Here is a 19,816-nt window from a genome sequence, read left to right as displayed (position 1 = left end):
TATTGAACAAAAGTCGTTTTCAAGACCGAAAGGTTGGCTACTTCGTCCCCGGGAAGGCTTTACTTGAGCTAATAAGAAAAAGGTTACTTTAAAAAGCGAGTGAACGCGATGCATTTGAAAACTCTAGTGCTTGCCCTTCTCATCCCTTGACTTGCTCTTTTTGTCCTTAGCGCCGGTAATTATGAAAAAACATTACTTTGATACCATCTATAGGAGCCAGCCAAAGCGCGGGATTCGCTAACGCCATGACGTCAGAACGACGTCTGTGGGGATGGCTGAATTCCCGGAGATCCACGCCTGGCCGTCACAACGTTTCACGTAGCGAGCCTCTCCCGGAGAGCGATTTGCAACGAGCCAACGCCAGGTGAGTAATTCTGGGACGTTTCAAGATGGCGGTGTAAACCTAAAAGTAGGTTCATTGGAAGTTTGGGTTGGACATATTTTGAGTCTCTTCTCGCAAGTTCACATTCAGCCCACGCGGCTTGTGTCTGCTCTCGCAGTGAGCATCGCCTCTTTCGCAATGCCCCGCACGTCCATGCGCGTAGCACGCCTACAGCATTTTCAAGTTTAATTTATGCATTATTTATTCCTCGTTTACACTTTTTCCACTTGTTTATATTTCTATTGAACCTTTCCTTCCGTGTTTTCTCTACCACCCCAATCTCTACCACCCCAATAAAACATGTTGTTGGGCGAGTTGGTTCATACTGAGTGGGAGGCTTAGAGCAGACAAAAAAAAAATCCCGGGCCATCTCCACTAACGCCATCTCCACTAAAGCGTGCAGTGCATAAGTGCTTGGCGTTTTTTTTCCCCATTGAAATGAAACCGTTGGGTGGTAGAGGTACACAGCTTTGCTGTAGAAGTCTCTTATCTTTGAAACACAAAGCTCTCTAGCCCGAGGCGTAAACGACTGCCCCGGTAATTTTAGTACCGTGACTGCATGAGACGACGATTACGACGACGGCAGCAGAAGACGCTGACAGCCCCAGCCCCTAAGGGGCTCGCCCTTAATACTGCGTACGCCACTGCCTCAAAACTTAGAAGAGTGTGATGCAAAGGCATCGAAACCATCTTCCTCAAATGCCCAATGTACGAACTTTGACGCTCTTTTGAGTGCTATAACTCATCTACCGTAAAGCAAAGCCCTAAATGACGCCTGGTTTAAATTAGGACTTGTACATTTCAGACAGTGCGTAGTGTCAAACATAGTGAAAATCGGCAATAGGTGTTATATCCTACAAGCTTAAATGACTATGCGTTCACTAAGTCAAGGCTTTACCGCAGCAAACCGCAACAAACTATAATCTAATTTCAGCCCATAACATGCTCAGGTAAATGTAATGACGTTGCCTGCTGGGCTATTTGGTATATTTTATTTCCACTGAAGCACCAAAGCGCCTCCAATTTTGTTCACGGTGGAATAAATGCATTAATCCTGGCAAACGTATTCATACAGTCGCTCACCAGTCGCTGCAACATTCCTGCCAGTCGTTGTGTCCCATTCCTGAGCTGTTGCAGCCGTCGTAACGGGCGTGGTCCATAGCGCCTGTTCTGTGGCACCCTGACTGGATGCCTCTTGAGTAGAGACGCCGTCGGTGGCCGGTTGTCGCCATGTCGTGTGCACCTCCGTGGTCGAGAATAGATCGGGAGCCGTCGTAAAGCTGTGTTTAAGGTCTTGTTCGGTGTAGGGTGGTGTGGTCGCAGGTATACTTTCTGAAAGTTGCTTCGGACTGCGGCTCGCCGACGACGCAGCGTGTGATACAGAGCTGACCAACGACTGATCTGTCACCTCGTTTTCTGGCTCTGACGTAGACCGACTTCTTTCCGGGCTCTCTGGCGGGGGAGTGATTGTAGCCTGCTCGTACGTCACCGTGTCCGTGGTCTCGAACGGTGGCTGTGTGGCAGTCGCAGGTTCAGTAGTTGTTTCGGAAGTTTCAGTGGGCTCTTTGGTGGCCGGAACCGCTGTCGTTTGCGCTTCTTCCGCCTTTTCACCAGCCACTTCTGTCCTTACGGTGGTGTCGCAGCTGTAACCAGCACCATCAGATGAAGACTCTCTTGTCATCTCTGTGGACTGATCGGTCGTCGATGCTGGTGTGGGCTCCTGTGTTGTGCTTACAACGGGCGATATCGATTCCAGCGTTTCTGTATCCGGCATTTCACTACGCTTTGACGTCTCAGTTGGTTGTTCTGTCGGGTAACGGGAAGTTGTTTCTTCCGTTAGTGCCACATCTGGGGATTTCGTGGTGATCTGTTCGCTAAAAATATACTGGCCCGTCGTTGATCTTTCAAAAAAGGGCGTGGCTTCCTGTGTTGACAAGTCTAGTGGCGCTGTGGTGGCTTCATTTGTTGTCCCCTCTGTACCACCTTGCAGCGGCAAGCCCGTAGTTTCTTCCCGGTGAGTGACTGTTTCTGCCTGCGCGTCAGCGCTGGACGGTGGTGTTTCACTGGTATTTACCTCCGTCGGTCGTTGAGTAGTGGTTGTGTCCGCCGCTACAGTGCCCGGGGAGACTGTGGTCGTAGCGTCAACAGTGACAGTGGGGGTTGTAGCCGTAGCCGTTGCTGCACTTTCAGCGGTAGCTGTCGCTTCAAACATTGTAGTCTGCGTGTTATCCGGAGAGGTAGACGTGGAAAAGTCGTCTGACCCACTAGAAACGTGGTCCATGGTGGTTGCCGTCGTCGCTTCTGAGTTTTGTATTGCTGTGGCCACGGGGCTGCCACTGTCACTGGGTGAAACAGTCGTTGTAGCTCCATGCATCGTGGTTTCTGCAGAAGACACAAAACTCGGTAAGGATGATGTTTTCTGCTGTGGATTGGATGTTTCTTCCTCTTTCGTACTGTAGCTTGTCACCATAGCAGCAGGAGTGGTTGGATTCATAGTAGCCTCCATCGATTGATGAGTAGTAACGCCCATGCTTTCCGGGTCGTTTGACCTCCCCATTTTGGCGGTGTTCACCGAAGGCAACGTTGTCGTCGATGCCGATTCAGATGTCGCCAAAGGGCTGCCAGTGTCAAACAATGTCGTTCCTGTGGTAGTACCAGCACCACCTTCACTCGGTGAAGATTCGTCTAATAGCTGAGACGCGGCTGTGTGTGTCTCCGTCTCTGACACATCTTTAAGGTGAGTGACAGAAGCTTCGGTTGCTTCGCTTGGTGCGCCTGACACAGTTGCAGTTTCGCCAAGAGAAACCGTTGTAGAGGTACGATCAGTTTCCGTTTGGGGGTTTTCGCTGGTTTTCTCTGAAGGAGCTAAATCCAAATGTTTCTGGTCTTGTGACTGGTTTTCAGCATTTTGTACCGGAAGCACCGTAGAGGGCCCGTAGATAGGTGTGAGCGCGCTGGCTGTTTCATCTGCCGATGGTGGTGTATTAGCAGCGTCCTCACTCTGCACGTGGTCCGCTGCTGTTGCATCCAGGATAGCGACAGGAGTAGTGCCTTGCTGTCGTTCAAAATTTCCCGAAAGCGCTGATGCGCTTCCCCCCTCTGTACTTGATGAATCGTAAGTAAAAGGGACCAGAGATATGGTAGCCGCGTCGAGGTCAACGGCCGCCGAACTTGTGCCCACATGATCGGTGGGATTGGTCGGGATAATTGGGCCAATAATGGTAGAACTTCCCGTGTCTCTAAAGCCTGTGTACTCTGTCGTAGTGCTATCAGGGCTCTGCTGGTCGGTAGCGCTTCCGGGATATAAATCAGCTCCAGAGCTCACGTATTTGGTACTGAGCGCTTGATCTGAACGCGGCACCTCCACCAATGAACTCTCTGGAGTGGCCACCTCCGGGGTCAATGCCAGCGGGTCTGTGGCAGTCGGAGACACCGGCAAATCACTGGCACTGGCATCTCCACTATCAATAGTGGACGTGGATAACACTGGCCCCGTAATATCCGCTGGTAGTCCTGTAGCCACTTCCTGTGCGAGAGAACCTGTGCTTCCGCGGGCGACTGATGCTGGAACAGTGTTTCCTGAGGTTTCTTCGTTGGAAGCAGCAGTTTGCAGCGCTGCGCTCAAGGTTGTCTCAGTGGAAGCGCTTCCTTCGTTCTCTAGCTGGCCCTGTTTTGAGAAACCCTTATCATGATTTATGTCGTTGAACTTGTAGTTGTCGTCGACGTTGCTAATGGCGTTCCCAGAATCTGTTGAGCTGCCCCCTTCATTGTTAGGGGCCGGTCTGGTTGCTCCTTGTGGAAGCTCCAGCGGTACCATTGGTGTGGCTGTTGTGACGGAATCCTGATGCAAGTTTTCAAAGGGCCTTTTCTCAGCAGGCACTTCATTTGATGACTCCTTCATCTGCATTGAAAAAACAGAGAGAATCGTACATCGGCATCGGAGCAGTAGCTTTACTACTGATCCACCAGTAAATATACGCTCGGTACTACGTCTAAAAAGAAATTATTATATTACGCTGCCCTTGCGCACTTAAGAGGGCGAATGTGGGGCTGAAACTATTTCTCGTAGTTCAGGATTCCAATAACAATGATGTTGTGACTTCATTTAGTTCCTCGCAGTGTGAGACGTTCATTGTGCCATTAGCAACTACTGGCTCTTTAAAGGGACACTATATTGATTTGTAAACATTATGGGATTACTTGCGCAAACTGTAGTCCCTGCTTCCTAGGACACGTTTCGACTACTGTGAATGCGTTTAGAGGACTTAATTTATTATAAAATAAAATTCGAAAGTGCTGTCCTCGTCTCTGCATCCTCCTTGTCAATTTCCTACGACGTTTCGTGTGACGCCTACTCTTTCAGGCTTTGATTAGCTGAGCCTACTTCATGGCTCGCCGACCCTCGATAGTCAGTCAGTCGCCCTTCCGCCGGCGGGGTGTCACCACGACATGATTGGTGCGCGGAAGAATGCGGCTTTAGTATTCTGGTTTGTAGACTGTATCTAGTAAAGGTTCTGAAGCCAAAGTAGATCTAACCAGCGCACATGCGACGCTTCGCTGATTTGGCTTCACAGGAGCTGTAAGCTGTATATGCCTGCGTGACTGGTAGGCTAGTACAAAATCTACGGCCTAATATAAGCGGAAACTTGTAGGAACGAGTAGGCCAATTACAACCCGTCATTGGAAATTGACCCTGGAAAAGTTCAATGCACGCACTCTGTCTAGCGAGAGAAGCTTAGCTGTTTACTAGAGGAGCTCTCCGACATTAAGTGAGATATCATAGTGTTAATCAAAGTTAGAAGAACAGGAGAGGGCTTCATGGAGCTCACTAGCGGACATACTTTGTGCTACAGGGCTCTACAAAAGAAGAAAGAACACGGGGTGGATTTTTAATCCGCAGAGAAATATCAGGAAACGTGGAAGAGTTTTTCAGTATGAGCGAGAGATTCACAGCTGTTGTGATCAATCTAAACAAGCGATACAGGTTAATGATAGTACATGCCTATGCGCCAACAACCAGCTGTGGTGATGAAGCCGTAGACTGCTTCTACGAGGATGTCGAATCAGCAATAAAAAAGCCAACGACACGCTTCACGATTGCGATGGGGGACTTTAACGCAAAGGACGGCAAAGCAGATGGGAGAAAGATCAGTGTAAAACTTCGGAATACACAATCGTAACAGACGAGGAAATACACTGGTGGAATTTGAGGAAAGGAGTAACCCGAAGTTAATCAACACATACTACACGTACTACAAACCAAATAACAGGAAATGGAGATGGAAGAGTCCCGATGGTGCAACAACCAAAGAAATTGTCTTCATTTTCAGTGAAAACTCAGGTATTGTGCAAGACGTAGAGGTGCTAAGTACGATTTGAAGCAGCGATCATAGGATGCCAGCTAAGTCTGAATCTCAAGGGAGACGAGGAGTGAAAACTATGAAACACCGCAAGGAGCCCGTCAGAGCTAGATCGCAGGAGTTTAAAATAACCCTTCAAAACAAATTAGCGCTTCTAAACGAGCTGAACAAGGTCCACGTAGACAGGCTAAAAGACAACCTAACATCACCAATCAGTGAATCAGTAAGTTAACAGAAGTGAAAATAACGACATTCGTGCAATAACATGGAAGTGCTCGAGAATGCGCTACAAATAGGGCGAAGCTTTAAAGCAAATAAGGGAAAGCTGTAGCCATCGGCAGACAGGATGTACGCACTCAAAGACGAGCAGGGTAACATAGCGCACAACTTGGACGAGATAATAAAGGTACCAGAACGATTCTACACTGGCTGTATGCCAGCGACGTTAGACCACGGGAAACTACTGAGAGTGCAAACTCAAGCTGCCATGTCCTACTATAACTAAACAGGAGGTAGGAAAGGCTCTCAAGGGCACGAAAAGAGGAAAAGCTGCAGGTGACGAAAGCTTAACCGTCGATCTTTTCAAGAAGGGAGGAGACATTGTACCGGAAAAGATGTCTGCTCTATTTTCGGAATGCTTGAAGAATCAAAACGTTACCATAGCCCGGAAAAGCGCCAACAATATTATGATTCGTAAGATGGGATATCCCAAGTTCCTGAAGAACTACAGATCCGTCAGCCTGCTCTCGGTTGCGTACAAGATTTTCACCACAGTTATATTGAGCCGCATTGGTGACTTCCTGAATTTCCAACAACCCAGAGAACAGGCTTGGTTTAGGAACCATAGATCCCATATATCACAACCATAGATCACAACCATGTTTTCAATAAAGTGGTAGAAAAATCCGCAGAATTATTCATTATTTATTTATGTATTACACACACTGTTGTCTCGATACACGAGAGCAGCAGGAGTGGGTACATCACGAAAAGAAAGAAAAACAATTACACCATCTTCCCGCAGGGGAACCCTGAGCAGTATGCGAAGCAGCCATCGGGTCGACTGAAATTCCATTATTTTTCATTTCGTCGTTCCTGTTGACGTTCAGCTTCGCGCGCCTTCGTTGCATCAGTATCTTCTTGACGCAGTTTCAATAAGTGAAGGACATAAGGCGCGTTCGTAGCACATGCACCCGTCTCGGTTTGTAGCGCAGTGGGAAGAGCCCCACCGTACCTCCCGTTGCGGCAAGAGAGTCGTGGGATGGAAACCGGGCGCCACCTAACTATTTCTTTCTATAGTAGACTGCGCTGACGTCAGACCAAACCCGACGGGGCTGAAGAGCCGCGCAAGCGCAGTAGAGTGCGGACGGCGGACGACAAGGGAGGGAGGGATACAGCCCCGAGCATGAGATGCTCCGCATCTAAAAGAACATGCATTAAGCAACATCAAAGAAACCTACAAAGCATTTAAAACATACTATTAGAAGATAAGGTGAGACAGTTCTTTCAAAAACAGTTCAATTGGTTTTTCGCGCAGGGAACCATCAAGCTCAAAACCGGCTGGAAAAAAAGAATGCTTAAAGCAGTTTACAAATGGCTGCAAGAAAACCATGTTGAGTGGGTGAGATCGGTGTGTGGCTCGTCGTGCTGAATGACAAAAAGTAATCGGTGCTTCAATGCAACTCCTGCCGTGTACAGTCTTATGTAGCACAGTGATACGATCAAGTGTGCGTCGAAAAGCAAGGGGCTCTAACGAAAATGAGCATGCGTGGGATGGGGAGAAAAATCGCGGTCATACCGGCCGAAAATAAACCGTGTTGCAAGAGAGTGGCGTCCAGGCGCAGATCGAGAGCTCATCGGGTCTCGGGGACCCAAGCTCAGAGGGATCTACCTGACGCCAGCGTCCTATTCCCCAGTGCCCTGGCCCGTGGCAAGCACACGCGCTGCGTCGTGCCCCGGTACTGAACGACCACGGCCTGGAAATCATCGTCTACCGGCGGCTGCCGGGTGCCGAATGCCCGCGGCCTTCCGTGACGTGGCGCCTGCTGGTGACCAGGTTCCGGCTACGACCGTTCCTGCAAGTACCGTTCCTGTAACAGCAGCGACGGAGTTGCGCCGTCAACAGCCCAGCACGCGGAACTTCCCGACGCGGGCCTCAGCGCAACGCAACGCGATACGCCGACGCCCCGAGTACTACGCCACGTCACGGTGAACTCTTTATGAACTTTTCTGTGGCACTTTTCTGGCGTTTAAGTTTATAGGCTTTTCTGTACATTAGTTCGACGCTTTGGATTTCTTGATGTCGCATTTGTAGACTAGTTATTCCTTTTGGGGTTTTGTTAGCTCTCTGGTAGTCTACCGTCTAAGTATTATTGTCTGCGTCGTGCTTTGTTCTAGAATACATGTTTTCTTTGCAACCTCTCAAAGCGCCCTCGTCTGATTAACTGGTGACTGTGGCTAGCCTCAATCGCCAAAGAACACACCCTACTCAAGAACCTGCAGAGGGGGTTTTCATCCCCTCCCCACAGTGACATCATTAATGAAAATATTGAACAATATGGGCCCAAGTGTCCAGCCCTGCGGTACACCGGAAGTGACTGCAGGCAACGATGACTGTGCATGCTCAAAAGTTAGAAATTGCGACTTCAAATGTAGCCAATCACATATCCAGCCCAGTATTTTGTCATCATTATATAATAATTTCTCAGTCTAATAAGTCTTCTGTGGCACATCACATCCAATGTTTTGCTATAATCTATGAATATGGCGTCAACCTGACCTCGAGTATTCAGAGCCGAAACGATGTCGTGAGTGAATTCAATAAGCTGTGTTTTCTTTCCCGTGCAAGTCTCTGTGTTCACAGCAAGCGCAACGTACCTTCAAAAAAGCTGTGTAGTTGTAGAACAACCAGGGCGGAAACCATGCTGATTACGGAACCATACGTCGTTATCAGTGAGGTACTGTAAGCTCGGTCTTGGCTCGAATGAAGATCGAATGGGAAAAGTAGGGTTTGAGAATTTAAAAAGGACGTTTCATTGAATGAGAAAACTGGGATTACATGTATATGATACGAAGATAGAGGAGCACTCAAAGAAAACGTCTGACGCGGTGCACAGGCATGGGGCGACTCTCTTGGGCGAACAGCACACACACGTGAGAGAGTTAAAACTTGAACGTAAACACTCGCGTTGAGTGTGGCGTCGCCTCATGTTCTCGGGCATAAACACGTCCGAGTCAGGGGCGCATTTGTGCTCTTGAGGATCTCGGGTCCTCGCGGCGCGGCCGAGGCAGTAAATGGCGTTTTTCTGCGCGCCTTGGGGCGGCAGCTTCGGAGGTGTCGAGTGGCTAAGCGCCCCGTGGCAGACCGTTTTCGTTTCTCGGTGGAGAGAATTCTTCGAATCGTCGGAGCCAGCTGACATGCTAAAGTATATGTTTATGAATTATGTGCTCTAAAAGCTTGCAACATGTACACGTTAATGAAATAGGCATGTAGTTGGAAATGAGTTGCTTATTACCCGATTTAAACACAGGAATTACATTGGCGATTTTCCAAACGGTCAACACCGTACACGTCTCTAACGATTTAGCAAAAATTATGGATGAATAACGAGCATTCTATTCTGCATAACGTATCAAAACATGTTTTGTATTCCATACGGCCCGGCACCTTTAGTAGTCTCGATATTCAGAGGAGGTTAAGAACGCCAGTATAACTAATTTCAATTGCTGGAAACGAATCCCTTTCACGGCTGATACGAATTTCAGGGGTCGTTCTATTGTCATCTCCAAATAGTGTTTGGAAATACTTATTTTGGAAATACTTAAAGGCTTGAGCAATTGTGAAAGAATCGAAGCAAGGCACATCCTCTATGACGAAAGTTGACGGACAGGCAGCAGCAGGATTGATGGTTTTCAAAACTTAATGAGATTATTTTTCATAAAAGAGCTTAACGTGGAATTAAAATAAAACTTTCTCGCATCACTCTTTTAGCTACTAGTTCAGATTTAAGCAAGTTAATTTGGGACTCCCCGTCATTATTGTGTCCCATCCGTAGTTTTCGCAGTCGCTTAAAGGAGCCATGAAGACAAAATACAAGTTTGTGTTATTCGAAAGATTTCGTGTTTTATAGTACCCCCAGCGCTTGTCCGAATGCAAACGATGCTTTATTCACCGAGAAATTACTCAATTTAAGTTACAATTTTGATTTTCCCGCTAAATCGTCTGTTTTCGTGGTCTGCAATGACATCACAGGAACCGACCGCTCTGCAGCCTAGGGTTCCTTGATTCACAGCATCCGCCGTACAGGGTGGAGACACGTATACGCTGGCGCAGCCATTTTGGGTCACTTGCTCACCGCCGAAGCAAGTCATTGTATCAAGACCGCTTTAAAATTAAAATAATCGGCGCAGCAAGGTCAACTGGCGAAGTTTGAATCCTCTTATCTATTTCGCGCTGCTGGGTCTCGTGGGAAATGAAAACAACAACACGTTGAGCACGTTGACCCAATCGCAGCGGCACGGGACCGTTCAAAACGTGTCTCCACCCTGTACGGCGGTGCTGGCATCGAGGTACTCACGCATTTGTTTACGTTACTGAACCTAGATGGCGACACCATACCGTGGCAAGCCGTTTTCTGCCTTGGATTTGTTTTTGACCGTATTGAAACCTGGCTTCTTTGGTGAAACATGGTGAAACCGTTTGGTGAAACATCGTGCTTGCTCGACAGATATGGTCACGTAACACACTGTTGCGTTAATCAATCGGCCAGTGTCGTCCGAGACAACCCCCCGCAGTTCTGTGCAGCTAAACAAATAGTGCGCGCAGTACCAACAGCGGTACGCATCGGTACTTGTTTGCATGTGCTTTCGTAACTTACACTGTTTTTCCTACCATTATTACGGCTTTAAAAAGAATGTCCCCTAAATTTAAGCGCAAGCTTATAACTACGGCCTAATTTGCGTTTGCTTTTGCCGCCCTACGCCAATCGCAGAACTGTCTGGTATGACATCATAGGTTCTGTTGCGGGAAATGAGCTAGTGGGTCGCATGGTTATCCTCTTTTTTCCGAATGATGGAGCTTATTTGAGCGAAGTTTACGTTAAAATTCGTGTCAGTATGATTCTAACGAGGCAATCTTTTGAATGAACCAAACGTGTTTTCTCTTCATGGCTCCTTTAAGCCGTATAATTGACCTGCTATAACATGGGTGTTTGGCATGACGTTTTATGCTCTTCTGAGGAACAAATTCATTAAATATGCTGTAAAATTGGTTAGTAAACGTATCAATACTGCAGTGGTCACTAAAAGATACGAAATCGTTTAGCAAGAATAGAAGTGTTGTCTGCGCACTCGAAATTCAGCAAAACGTTAAACATTGGTACTGGCTTACAAGCAACCTTTAAATCGACAATAATAGCCTTATGCTCGGAAATTCCATAGGGAACCCTGCAATGATATCCATTCTTAATCAATTCATCGATGGCAAAAACCAGGTCTAGGACAGAACCCTCGCGCGTAGCCTTATCAATTAGCTGCGATAGTTCGAAGGCTAGTTACGTATTGTTACGAGACATCACCATCAAGTCGGGATCATCATCAAGGAGGGAAGAGGAAGAAGACGCTGAGAGGGACGCGCGTGGAGTTCGGCCCCGTGCTTGGACGGCGCTTAGTCAGTCTTACTGTGCCTTCTGTAAATACTGGACTACCGCGTACCATTTGGTGGAAAGTGCTGTTTCGGCCCCGTCCTGCTCTACCCACTTCTTCCATGGCCCGTGAGACCTGGACACGGCTGGCTCACAGGTCCTGATCTCGGATCTTCAAAACGGGTGTCATCTGCAAGGCGCCACCATGGCACCGCCTTCTGCACCCCCCAGTACCACTACGCCGCTTGTCATCATGAGCCACCCTCGAGACCCAGGTTTCTTCTGCGGCACCAACGATGTCGACGTGGAGGACTGTGTCAGTCTCTATGAGCGTGTGAGTGCCCACAATCACTGGGATCCCACCCTTAGGCTGGCTAACCTTTCATTCCGCCTGAAAGGTGCAGCTGAGACGTGGTACCATACCGACGGAGCAACTCTTACTAGTTGTGACAGCTGCAAGGCAGAGCTAATTAAGCTCTTTGGCAAGTCATCTGGTCGCCAGCTCGCTGCCGAAAATCAGCTTGCGTCGCGAGCGCAGACTTCAACTGAGCCGTACATAGCCTACATCCTAGATGTACTGGCACTTTGCGACAAAGTTGACGACCACATGTCCGAGCAGGATAAAGTTGACCACATTTTGAAAGGCATAGCAGATGATGCCTTTTAATTTGCTCGTGTGCAAAGACTGCCCCACTGTATGCTCAATTTTGGATGAGTGCAAGCGCTTCGAACAAGCGAAAAGCCGTCGAATCACTGAGCAATTCATGCGCCTTCCCAATACCGCTGCAACGTCTTTATGTGAGGGCCCAGTTTCGCCACCACGCCCACCACCGGCAGAAGCCAGTGCACACACGGTGACCCGTATCGTCCGACGTGAGATAGAGGCTATGACTCCGGTCACCACCCAACACTCCGTCGCTGACGTTCATCTGCCGACACTCTCCGTTATACAAGCAGTTGTGCGCGACGAAATTGCCTGCATGGGCTTGCAGCCAGCATACCACATGAGCCATCCTGTCGGTCGCCAATTTCCCGCCAACGCCGCTTCCTGCAATCATTAAGGGCCAGCTCAGTCGTCCCCTACCCCTTTCCTCCAAGAGTGTTGGCCACGGCTTTACAGGAACACCTGATGATCGGCCCATATGCTTTAACTGCAGGCGTGTTGGTCATGTTGCCCGGTATTGCCAGAGCCGCTGGTTTTCTTCCGCTCGAAACACTTGGAACGACCGTTTCCCGCAGTCTGCGGTGAACCGCACTTCTTCCAGCTACCAGCAACGCAGTGCCGCCGATGCCGTCTACTCCGCCCTACGACTTGGCCGTTCCCCATCACCCCAGCGCCGACAGTCTCGCTCTCCGCAGCCCCGCCGCTCTACCACGCCGACCCACTACGGACGCCTCGACCCGGGAAACTAGCGAGTGCAGCTCCCAGAGGTGATGCTGCATTCCCGACCCCGACCGAAAATCCTCTTTTGACACTGCCGACGAGAGACAATTTGCTCGACGTGAAAGTGTATTGGCGTGCCTGTTCGGGCATTAATTGATGCAGTGCTTATCTACGGACCCGCTCCCGAAAAGTCCTCACACTTGCTCTTTCGCATGTTCAAGTTGCCGACGGTGGTACACCGGCGATCGGTGGTATGTGTACCTTTCGCGCCACCATCGCCGGCCACGGTACCACTGTTCTTTTATCTGTTTTGGAGAAATGTCCTCACGACGTGATCCTTGGCCGCGATTTCTTGACGGAGCATGCAGCACTAATCGATTGCTCTGCGAACCTTCTTCGCCTTGAGTTGCCGCCTACTGCCGATTCCTCCCCGCCGCGCCTGTGCTCGTCCAAACACATTCGCTTACCCAATCAAGCCGCCACTTATGTCCCCCTTACTACGTCTACCGCCATTCCTGGCGGCGACTACCTTGCTACTCCCATCGTGGACGTTCTATTGACGCGAAATGTTGCACTGCCCCACACTGTGGTCACCATCGAACAGAGCCGTGTTTGCTTGCCTCTCCTCAACTTTTCGCTCCATACTCAAGTACTTCCAGAAGGTATAACCGTCGCCGCTCTCACCCATTTAGCAGCAACTGAAATTTCAGCATATGCTATAGACCGTGACTCAATGCAACAACATGGATCCAACCATCGACCTACCTCGCCAGATAAACTTGCTCCCCTGATCAACCCGGACTTATCTCAAGCTCAATCAAGCAAACTGCGCTGCCTTTTGTCGTCATTTAAAGACGTTTTCGACTTGGATGACAGACCTTTGGGGCAAAGCACAACTGTGATGTACCGTATCGATACAGGTGATGCCAGGCCTATCCATCGCCGGCCGTACCGTGTTTCTCTTTCCGAACGAGGGGTCATCCAGCAGGAGGTTGACAAAATGCTCTCAAAGGACATCATTGAACCATCCTGTAGTCTATGGGCTTCACCTGTCGTGTTGGTAAAAAAGAAAGACGGCACTTGGTGCTTCTGTGTGGACTACCGCCACTTGAACCGGGTTACCAAGAAAGATGTCTACCCTTTACCCAGGATCCACGATGCCCTAGATTGCCTTCACGGGGCGAAATACTTCTCCTCCATAGACCTTCGCTCAGGTTATTGGCAGATTGCAGTTGATGAGCTCGACCGAGAAAAGACCGCTTTCGTCACTCCCGACGACCTTTATCAGTTCAAGGTTACGCCGTTCGGTTTGTGCAACGCGCCAGCCACCTTTGAGCGCATGATGGACTCTCTCCTGCGCGGATTTAAATGGTCCACTTGCCTCTGCTATCTCGATGGCGTCATCGTGTTTTCTCCCTCCTTCGAGACTCATCTCCAGCACCTGCGTGAAATCCTGGCTCTTTTCCGCCAGGCCAACCTGCAGCTCAACTCAGCGAAGTTCCACTTCGCGAGGCGTGAACTAACCGTTTTGGGCCACCTCGTCGACGCTCAAGGAGTACAGCCCGATCCGGATAAGATCAAGGCATTCAGGGACTTCCCTGTGTCCCGCTCATCGAAAGACGTCCGCGGTTTTGTGGGTCTCTGCCCATATTTCCGCCGTTTTATAAGAGGCTTTGCTGATATCGCCCGTCCTCTAACCGATCTTTTGAAAAAGGACTCCATCTTTGCGTGGGGACCTAAACAGGCCAAAGTCTTTACCACATTGGTGCATCTCCTCACCACATCGCCCATTACAGCCCACTTTTATGTGTCTGCACCCACCGAAATCCGGACTGACGCTAGGGGCCACGGCACTGAAGCTATCCTGGCTCAGCGCCAATCCGGCAAGGATTGCATGATCGCCAACGCCGGCCGCCTCCTATCTCCAGCAGCAAGAAATTATTCCATCACAAAACAGGAGTGTCTCGCTCTTGTGTGGACTGTGGGCAAATTTCGTCCATACCTCTACGGCCGACCGTTTTCCGTTGTGACGGATTATCACCCGCTCTTGGTTAGCATCACTAAAAGATTCAACCGGCCGCTTCGGGCGATGGGCTCTCCGCCCCCAGGAGTATTCTTATTCAGTCGTCTACAGATCGGGCCGCCTGCACCAGGACGCCGACTGTCTGTCACGCTACCCAGTCAAACCTCCAGAGCCTACGTATTCAGACGTATTTCCATCCCTTCTGGCGATTTTCTCTTGCTTCCAACTCGGTAAAGAGCAGCGCCGGGATGAAATTTTGCGCCGGATCATTGAACGCCTGAGTAACGCCCCTTCAGACCCATCAGTACGATTTTTCCAACTCAAGGACGCTGTGCTCTATCGTAAGAATGCACGCCTGGAAGGTCCCGAGCTGCTCCCTGTTGTGCCTGTCCAACTTCATTTGGACGTCCTGGAGCAACTGCACGACCATTTAACAGCTGGTCATTAGGAGTTTCAAGAACATACGACCGTGTCCGACGGTCTGGCCAGGGCTTTACCACTCTATTCGCCGTTACGTCAGTGCATGCCACAAGTGCCAACGTCGGAAAGCACCAACGCGCCGCCCTCCGGCCCTCTTCAGCCACTGGACATACCGGTCGAACCATTTTTCCGCGTTGGTTTAGACCTGCTTGGTCCCTTTCCGCAGTCTGCGGCCGGAAATCGGTGGATTGCAGTGGCCACTGATTACGCGACCCGTTACGCAATAACACGGGCCCTTCCAAACAGCTGCGCTACTGATGTCGCAGATTTCCTCCTTTACGAGGTTATCCTCCATCATGGTGCTCCTCGTCAGCTATTGACTGACCGCGGACGAAAATTCCTGTCGCGAGTAGTCGACGACATCCTTCGCTCCTGCGCAACCACGCACAAATTTAGTACTTCCTAGCATCCGCAGACCAACGGTCTTACGGAGCGACTTAACAGAACCCTAACGGATATGCTTTCCATGCACGTTTCGGATGACCATCACGACTGGGACATTGCTTTACCTTTCATTACTTTCGCATACAACTCGTCGCGTCATGATACTGCCGGATATTCGCCCTTTTACCTCCTCTTCGGTCGAGAGCCGGTGTTGCCCCTAGACACCCTAATCAAACAGAACACGCCGCCTTCTTGTTATGCCCAAGATGTCATTGCCCTGTCTGACTTTTCCCGCAGCATAGCGCGCACCAGGCTTGCGTCATCCCAGGATTCTCAAAAGTCCAGTTACGATGGACGCCACAACACCCGCCGCTTTGAGCCAGGTTCCCTCGTGCTGCTCTGGTGTCCTGCGCGCCAAGTAGGGCGCGCTGAAAAGCTGCTCGCCCGTTACTACGGCCCCTACCGTCTCCTGCGCCAAGTGACTGCTGTAAACTATGAAATCACCTTCCGGCTGACTCATCGCGCCCTTCGAAGACTGACATCGTCCGGGTCGTCCGTCTAAATCTCTACCGTTCACAGCCTAGAGTTTTGCCCTGAGCAGCACCGAGACGGTGCTCTTACGGAATGGGGGTTCTGTTACGAGACATCACCATCAAGTCGGGATCATCATCAAGGAGGGAAGAGGAAGAAGACGCTGAGATGGACGCGCGTGCACTTCGGCTCCTTGCTTGGACGGCGCTTAGTCACTCTTACTGTGCCTTCTGTAAATACCCGAAAATCGCGTATCAATATTAATTAAAGAATCACAAATTATCCTTTCACGACCAATTGATGTTAACAAATTCCAATCTATAAATGTCACCGGTCTATTAAAAGTCACCGGTCAATACGAGTTTAATTACTGACAGTCGAAAATACACTAAACCCCTTTTCATGGCATTTATAGACTACAAGAAAGCGTTTCATTCCGTACTCACCGCAGCCGTTTTAGAAGCACTACAAGACCAGGGAATAGAGGAGACCTACATAAGACGTCTAGACGACATATATAAAGTATGCACGGGCACGATAACTCTCCAGGAGCAAAGCGAAAAATTCCCGATCTGGAAGGGTGTAAGACTGGGAGATACCATCTCGCCAAAACTATTCACAGAATGTCTGGAGGGGGTGTTGATAAATCTTGACTGAAAAATCATACGATTAAGGATGAAGGGGGAATACTTGCGCCAGTTGAAGTTTGCGGACGACGTAGTACTGCTGAGTGAGACTGCAGAACACCTGCAAACCTGCTTGAGGAACTACAATCACAAAGCATGGCCCTGAGGCTAAAACTAAATATCAATAAATCGAAAGTAATGAGGACTAACCCTTCCAAAAAAACTTTATTTTGAGCTTAAGAAACGAAACACTGGAACAAGTAAAAGACTACAAGTACCTCGGACAGATGGTTAGTGCTGAATCCAACCACGAGAGAGAAATCCGGCGCAGAATAGATATGCGTTGGGGAGCATTAGGCAACACTCCAAGATAATAACACGTATTGATTGATTGTACGGTTTAACGCGTCGATTCAACGTAGGCGATGAGGCGCGCCGTAGTGGAGGGCCTCGGATTAACTTTGACCACCTGGGGATCTTTAACGTGCGGCGAAATCTCGTACACACGGGCGTTTTTGCTTTTCGCCTTCATCAGAAAAGCGGCTGCCGCGGCCGGGAATCGAATCCGCGTCCTCGTGCGGGTTCAATTCGATACCTCCAAAACTCAAAAGAAAAATCTACAACCAGTGCCTACTGCCGGTTGTAGAAAAATCTACAACTAGTGCATGTTAGAATACAAACTTAGGTCGCCTAAACAGGCCGTGGAACGGATAATGTTAGGATTAACACTCAGGGACAGGAAACCAGCTAGCTGGATTAGGGAACAAACTAGAGTAGAAGGTGTCATAGCAGAAATAGCGAAAAAGAAATGGACCTGGGCTGGCTGCTTAGTGAGACAAACCGACTACGGGTGGAAAATTAGGGAAACAGGGTGGATACGTCTAGAAGAAAAGAAGGCCACTAACCCTGTGGAGAGATGGAATAAAAAAAAATCGGGGTAAACTTGAGCAGTGCAGGACAGGAGTGGAGGCTTTCGTCCTGCAGTGGACCTGAGTGGGCTAATCGTGATAGGCGCCAGAAGAGTCAGCGAAGCTAGTGTAGGGAATAAGGAAATAAAATTATCCGAAACTTTCATTGCAAAGGTACGGGAAGCCCTTTTGCGCAGAGTGAACTAGCACAGCGGTCAGCAGCACGACCACACATTTACGATCGCTTTTCCGCATAAAGAACGCAGTCGTTGGTGACAAGATATTCGTGGGGATTGGGATAACGCTTACTCCACAAGCAATATTCAAGAAATAGTCATCTAAGCGGCTAGGAATAATGAAACTAAGAAAACAAACAGCCTACAGAATATATACTTCATATTTCCTTCTGGGCAACTGTGGGTTCATTTTAATGTGCAGCATTCTTTGCTGAGTACCCCCGCAGCCAGGACCACGTGACACCCTGCATTGCCGCAAAAATGCAGATTTGCAAAAGTAACAAATCCAATCTTTAAAATAGCGTGAATGGACATAGGTGGTCGTTCCTTTTCGAGAAATTAAGGAATAAAAAAATGTTTAAAAAATGCACAGAAATGACCTTACAAAATCAAAAATATGCATCTTATACATTTCACTACAAAATCGAAAATCGAGCATTCAAAATACGAATTTCCGAAAACGAAAATGGCGTTATGTAGATTTGGCGAAACTAACACCTGTAATCATTATAATAGCGTCGGACAGAATTTTGAAAAACCCCGATAACTAAGAAAAATAGAAAAACAAGTTTGAAAAATAAAAATAGACAATAAAATATACAATATACAAACAAGAAAATAAAAACAAACAACAAAATGAAAACATGCAATACATTTCACCCCAAAACTGAAGAATAAACAAAAACGTCTGCGAAAAAAGTACCAAATCCGAATATAAAAATTGCTAAAATGAGGACCCGTGTAACGCCCTGCATTGGCAGAAAAATAGAGATTTCATGGAAGTAACATCTTTAATCGTTATAATAGCGCAAATGAGATACTTTGGTCGCTCCTCTAAATTACTTCTAGAACCGGCGCCCAATCAGCAATGCTGCAGTATCCCTCAGTGCTAATCAGTCTGCGTCCCTGCAAACACCGCGTCCAGAGTTATATCCTGACTTTCTCAATCGTATGTGGGAGGCACTGATGTCCGCGCTGGAAAATTGAGTTCTCCGAATGGTTGAACGAATATCTTGAGACTGAATGCCAAAGGATTTAAATATTCTCGCTTATTGCACTGAATTTATAACCGACCATTCTTCGATTGTCAAGTCATCGACTCAAGGCACAGCAGTACGTCCGGCCTTCTCAGAGTACAGACAGACCCATTCTTCCCTCGTGTTTAGAAAATTAATGAGCACTGCTATGTATGTGCGTGTGTGCGCAAGCGCGTGTGCGTGTTTGCGTGTTTGGGTAATGTAATGGTGGTGTTTGCAAATAAACCAGTCCACGTACCCGACCGACCGACTCATCAGCTTTAACCGCTACACCTAGTAACTTGAAACTACGTACGAGTACATCTCTATCATAGGGTAGGGGCCCACGAAGGCGGAATTTTCAGAAATTATACTCCGTGAAAAATCATCATTATCATCATCACCATCACTATTAGCCTGCTCAGGTACCATGCAGAACGAGGTCCTCTCCCACTGCCCGCTGCTGTCCTGCGCTGCTCGAGTCCAGAGTATTTCATCCCTCCGTCGTGTTATTCCTCTTCTCTTCGTATCCATTCCGAGCCCCTAATTGTCCACCGTTCGTCGGTCGAACTGCAAGAAGAAGCGGCCTCAGTTCAAAGTAACAAAAGTGAAGGTGGACAACAACGCGCAGTGGTTGGGGAAGCAGTATGGCATGTAGACAATTTGATGCTTCTTGAAAGACTCCGCGATTGCAGTCCGTCTTCCGCCCTTGAACTTTCGCTCTAACGAGACAGTGTGGCCTGGCCTCTTCTTCGCCTTCAATGCTGGTGAAAAGGCAGGCTGTGGCTTCTGCACCAGAGGCTTCGTCCTCCTAAAGCCGCTGAAAGCGACTTGTGCGCTTTGA

At 48.7% G+C, this 19,816-nt stretch overlaps 1 protein-coding gene across 1 annotated transcript in view; it reads right to left on the bottom strand.

Moving 5' to 3' along the window:
- Positions 1-19,816, bottom strand: part of LOC144152596 (uncharacterized) — a 237,301-nt gene that overhangs the window by 36,856 nt on the left and 180,629 nt on the right. Inside the window, exon 3 of the mRNA XM_077683914.1 lies at positions 1,466-4,283. Within this exon, the coding sequence (XP_077540040.1) occupies positions 1,466-4,283 (2,818 nt within the window). The remainder of the gene's footprint in view (positions 1-1,465; positions 4,284-19,816) is intronic.

Source organism: Haemaphysalis longicornis, unplaced genomic scaffold (genome assembly GCF_048455015.1).
Source record: "Haemaphysalis longicornis isolate Haplotype H1 unplaced genomic scaffold, Haemaphysalis longicornis Haplotype H1 scaffold_9, whole genome shotgun sequence".
NCBI classification, from domain to species: domain Eukaryota; kingdom Metazoa; phylum Arthropoda; class Arachnida; order Ixodida; family Ixodidae; genus Haemaphysalis; species Haemaphysalis longicornis.
Note: the sequence above shows the minus strand (reverse complement) of the source record. Positions and strands in the feature narration are given on the sequence as shown.